The sequence below is a fragment of the Limulus polyphemus genome, unplaced genomic scaffold (genome assembly GCF_000517525.1).
Source record: "Limulus polyphemus unplaced genomic scaffold, Limulus_polyphemus-2.1.2 Scaffold4411, whole genome shotgun sequence".
NCBI classification, from domain to species: Eukaryota; Metazoa; Arthropoda; class Merostomata; order Xiphosura; family Limulidae; genus Limulus; species Limulus polyphemus.
Window position 1 is genome coordinate 51,418 of NW_013670021.1, and position 5,609 is coordinate 57,026.

General features: G+C 33.0%; 1 protein-coding gene across 1 annotated transcript in view; it reads left to right on the plus strand.

Moving 5' to 3' along the window:
* LOC106471102 overlaps positions 1-5,609 on the plus strand; it is a 42,829-nt gene that overhangs the window by 28,618 nt on the left and 8,602 nt on the right. The window contains exons 12-14 of the mRNA XM_013931689.2: positions 260-427; positions 900-954; positions 1,493-1,637. Of these exons, the coding sequence (XP_013787143.2) occupies positions 260-427; positions 900-954; positions 1,493-1,637 (368 nt within the window). The remainder of the gene's footprint in view (positions 1-259; positions 428-899; positions 955-1,492; positions 1,638-5,609) is intronic.

Consider the following 5,609-nt stretch of genomic DNA (forward strand, 5'->3'; position numbering starts at 1 on the left):
GTATTAATTACTAATAACTTCTTACCAAAAGTTGGCTGTCAAGTAACTTGTAAATCAATGAAGCCAGTACTGCGTAGAAAAACATTGTGTAAGGGTTATAAATCAGTACACAGAATAAAAAGTGTAATGATTAGAATATATTGAATAATTGCTGTTAATAACCTATTCAGTCACAAATCCAGAGAACGAGAATGACTTTTTTTTTTATTACGCTGAATGATACTGTTTATTTTTTTAAATACCATGTTCTTGTATTTAGATGGTACAACCAGAGATGTAATGGAGGTTGTTAGCAATTGTCCACGTTTAAAACTACCTGCTATTGGGAGTTATGTGGCCTTGAGTTTGTCTGCTGTCTTCAATCCAGGACACTTCTATGCTGTCTTCCCGTATGGACCAATTCCTTTTTTCAAGATTAATCAAGAAGGTTTGTATTTAATATTTGATTAATTGAGCTGCTGTTTTGCTGTGAGAGTAGTTTTAATATACACACATTTATACAGGATATATGTGGCTTAGTTACTGTATTCCAATATCTTTGTTTCAAATTCTTAGAGCTGAAGATTTCATTAGCGACATTTGACGTTCAGAATTTAAATTTTTTTAATGCTCTTGACAATAAGAGTTGTTTCATCTAGTCCTTGGTTGGATGTAGTGAAAGTTATCAGTTAGATGTTTACATGTCTCCAGTGATGTGTTTGGTATTTATTTCATCCAGTTGTTAAACAGGATTTATATACTTGTATTAACAGAAACGATCAGCATTTTTTAATAAATTTTTTGTGTGTTGTTTAACTACGAGGAAACTCATTGTTACGTATTACTGTTTTGAAATCACTTTCTTCAAGCTACGAGTTTATTCAAAGCTGGTTTAAAAGCATGTTTTTGTTGATATTTAGGTCCTACTACAGTAGAAGAAAAAGAAACTCTGGAAGCTCTGATAAAGGCTATGACGTAAGACTTAAGTTCTTTTGTACTTTTTAAAACTGGATGTAGCAGTGCACATACACTCATTTCAACAAATCTTGTTTTGTATTGAACATTGACACATCATCCGTTGAAAATTACATTTCGAAGGCACAATATAATCATTACAGTAGACTATTTTGATTGATTAAAACTGTGTTGGTGGCCTTTACTTTGTTTCGTCTTGCAAAAACTTGTGCAAGTAACTAAGATTTTTGGAATTAGTCCTTCACTTTCTGCATACAGCTAGTTTTGCTTTAGGTTTAGTGTGAAATGCTGTTGATACATAAAAATTTATAAAAATCCTGTTTAAATGTATAGATCTTTCTGATGCAATATTTAACTGTCTTGATACATGCAGGTAAAAGGGCACATCATGGCTTTTTAGAGTTACATTGAGACGTAAAAATTATCTTAAATTCATCAGTAAAGAATCAGTTTCTAATTTTAAAATGCTATTTTTTTATCTCTTTCACTTTCCTAGATAGAGAAATTAATAATTTTTCACAAATTGTATTTTTTTTAGGGAATGTTATTCTAGAAAAGTATTTGTTCAAGATCCTAGTAGTTTGCCTCCTCCCGGAAAAATAGTCTCTGCTAGGAGCGAGGAACACGGCCACTGGTATCGCGCCAGGATACTCTCCATAGATTCTGAAGGAAAAAATGTTGAGGTAAGTTAATTTTTAAGTTTTATTGTGTGCCAAGACATTTCTATAGATTCTGAAGGAAAAAATGTTGAGGTAAGTTAATTTTTAAGTTTTATTGTGTGCCAAGACATTTCCATAGATTCTGAAGGAAAAAATGTTGAGGTAAGTTAATTTTTAAGTTTTATTGTGTGCCAAGACATTTCCATAGATTCTGAAGGAAAAAATGTTGAGGTAAGTTAATTTTTAAGTTTTATTGTGTGCCAAGACATTACAATCAGTTGGGGAGATACAATTAAAACATTTCAGTCTCAACTGTTCTACAGGGTTTTGGAATTTTTAAAGTGTAAAATAGCACATTGATCAGCACCAGAATTTGTCTGCCTGATAGGGTTAAAATCCTCCCTGAAGTCTTTTAATGATAACTATATCCATTATCCAGTACCCTGGGTACATTGCATCGCTCTGCATCATTTCGTTATTGGATCATTCACCAATTATTACCCATGTATCAAACAACATTGCCTTGTTTCGTTACTAGAGCGTTTCAATGTTGTCGTCTACTTTACCAGGTGTAGTGTTTACCAATATTTTTGAAACAGTATCGCCTTGTTTTATTACTAGAGTGTTAAAACATTGTTGGACTACTTTACCAGGTGTAGTGTTTACCAATATTTTTGAAACAGTATCGCCTTGTTTTATTACTAGAGTGTTAAAACATTGTTGGACTACTTTACCAGGTGTAGTGTTTACCAATATTTTTGAAACAATGTTGCCTTGTTTTATTACTAGAGTGTTAAAACATTGTTGGACTACTTACCAGGTGTATTGTTTACCAGTATTTTTGAAACAATGTTGCCTTGTTTTATTACTAGAGTGTTAAAACATTGTTGGACTACTTTACCAGGTGTAGTGTTTACCAATATTTTTGAAACAATGTTGCCTTGTTTTATTACTAGAGTGTTAAAACATTGTTGGACTACTTTACCAGGTGTAGTGTTCACAATTATTGTACAATACTGTACTACCAACATGTGTGTGAAGCAATGTTGCCGTGTTCCGTTACTAGAGCGTGCCAATGTTGTCGGACTAGTTTACTGGGCAGAATGTGATACGCTGTCCACTGGCCTAGATGGAAGAGGATTTAAACACATTATGTTTGTGTGCTATTTTCTGAGCAAGTTGATTTTTTTCTTCTGCAGAAAAGCCATGTTACACCCTTCAAAAAGGTTATTGAAGAGTCGACTGAAATTTTTCAGGAATACATTCCCTTCTATAATACGTGTAAAGTTTGTGTTACTTTGCTTAATGTCGTTTCAGATGTACATCCCACTTTACATGACGTATAATGGGGATCCCCAGTATGAAGTTGAATGGCGTTTAACCCTATTATGACTAGCGAGCACTTTTCAAGTGTCTAGTTTACATCTGCATCTCAAGTACCAAAGTTTAATTAAAAATAACAATTCTAACTATTGTTTCAACAATTATTTTTGTGATAAAATATTCTACAATTGATATTTTCAAATCATGGGACATTATTTAATGTAATTCACAAAGAAACTATGAAAACAAATGTTCAAGCTTACATTTTTTGCATAACTTTGAGGAGTCTTGCTTGGGAAAAAGGCATTTATGGGTTTTGTAAAACTTTCTTCTGCCCCTCCAAAATCATAGCTTACATCTGCTAAGAAACAATGAAATCTCGAAGGTATAAGGATTGATTTCTTGTTTTTGTGTGATTTTCCTTCACTATCAATGGTTTTATTACCACATTTTATGATGTCACAGCATGTTCTCTGAAAAATGACCAATCAAATTCATCTTTGAGCTACAGCCAACAGCCATAAGTGAATTGATAGAAGGGTTTTTAATCTTTGTCAATTTGGAATAAGTTGTGTGTTTTGAGCAGTAATTTGAAGTTCTTCGAGATATTGACCATTAGAATCTCCTGAAGAGGTGAACTGAAGACTCTCTAATACAAAATTTACCACACTTAGAAACAAACCAAAGATCTGTGAATTTTTTGCCTGGTTTCTTTTGATTTTTTCGTTTTAAAAAGCTACAGGAATTTTCTTTCGTCAAAAAACATCAGATAATCTTAGAGTAAGTGACTGCAAAATATTCTGATGATTCAAATAATGCACAAAAAAAACAAACTTATTATTTATGGAAAACAAACTATATTTATTATATAATTGATCTTGACCAAGAATGTTGTCACCAAAAACCACAATACATAGTTTGATAAAGTGATGTTAATGCCATTTTTCTTGTTTTTTATGATTCATAGCCAAAAGGGGTGAAAACTGCAATAAGAAAAATGTAAACTCTCAAAAGAAGTGGATTAACAAATATCAATAAAGTTGAAACTGACTGCATATATAAAATAGAATTTTTTGATCATCATTGTCAAAAAAATTAAAATTCTAATATGAAAAAGAAGTATTTTTTAATGTTTTTTTTTTCTGAAGTTTCTTGCAACAAAATTTTTGGAAATTTCACATCCTAAAAATGATAGAAAAATAAATCAAACATACCAGTTTTTTATAAATTAAAAGTTGATACTATTTAGTGGGGCCCCGGCATGGCCAGGTGGTTAGGGTGCTTGTCTCGCAATACGTGGGTCGCGGATTCGAATCCCCGTCACACCAAATATGCTTGCCCTTTCAGCCGTGAGGCATTATAAAGTGATGGTCAATCCCACTATTCGTTGGTAAAATAGTAGCCCAAGAGTTGGCAGTGGGTGGTGATGACTAGCCACCTTCCTTTTAGTCTTACACTGCTAAATTAGGGACGGCTAGTGCAGACAGCCCTCGTGTAGCTTTGCGCAAAATTCAAAAACAAACAAACAAACTATTTAGAAAGTGTTACCAAGTTTCATATAATTTGGTCCACTGTGAAAAGGAAAAACCTGGAAAATATCTATGATAGTTCTCCAGTCTTGAAGTGGTTGGTGCCTAAATTGTTTAAGGGTGACTTGCTTAAAACAATTCCAGTCTTATTGTAATGTGTCATTATCTTCATTGTGCTCTAAAGGATATGCTGTGCTGATATTGATATTATACACTGTATCTAAATTATAGTAGGTTTGTATTGTAAAATTCTCAGAAAATATGTGCAATTTAAGTCCCCTCCAGGCTGTTATGTATTTCTTACTTCTGAATTTCCACTTAACTTTTATTTAGTATTTCACTGTCATGGGCTCATATATATCCATCACCCGCTTTGTTCCGTGACTTTCAAATATCTTACCATCATGAAGAAAGGGTATTCCCATGTGGTATTCTCGAGTTAAACTGATTTTGTCATTCACTATACGTAGGCCTACTCTATAACTGGAGGAATGGCAGGATAAATTATGAAGTCATATTTAATTTAACTAAATTGATTGAGTTTTAGCTAAGAAACAAATAGACTGGAGGTAAAGTTTGACACAAAATGAAAACAATCTTTGTTCACATCAAAGACAAAAACGCAGTGTGTGTACTTGAGTTAGGATACTAGACAGTAGCTTTCAACTAGACTCATGAATTGAGCAAGTGGCTTTTTCCCTCAAGATGTTTTCCCCTGTCAATCAAGTCATTTGAGATCCCATCAAGTACTATTTAAATCTAATGTTTTTTACTTAATGGTAAACATGGATTTACCCATAGTGAATAGTGCTACCGTGTAACTGGTCATTCTCATTCAACATAAGGGAGGCTGTAACATATAGATAACATCTGCTTTACCAGTGAAGGACACTGCTGTCATCTACATTCTTGCACATAAATACTTTCCACAGGCAGAGCAGGTATTACCTCTAAAGAATAACAAAGGAACAAAAGCAGGTAGAATGAAGTCAGATTAATGGTTTTTCTGGAATGTATGAGAAAACTACATAGGTTTAGAATAAAAGGAAAAAGTTTAAAGTTTCTACATTAAAATAAGAAGATAGAAAATGTTCCTGCATACCACACTCCTTTCAAAGTTTCTAATGATTACCAGTTTTTTGGT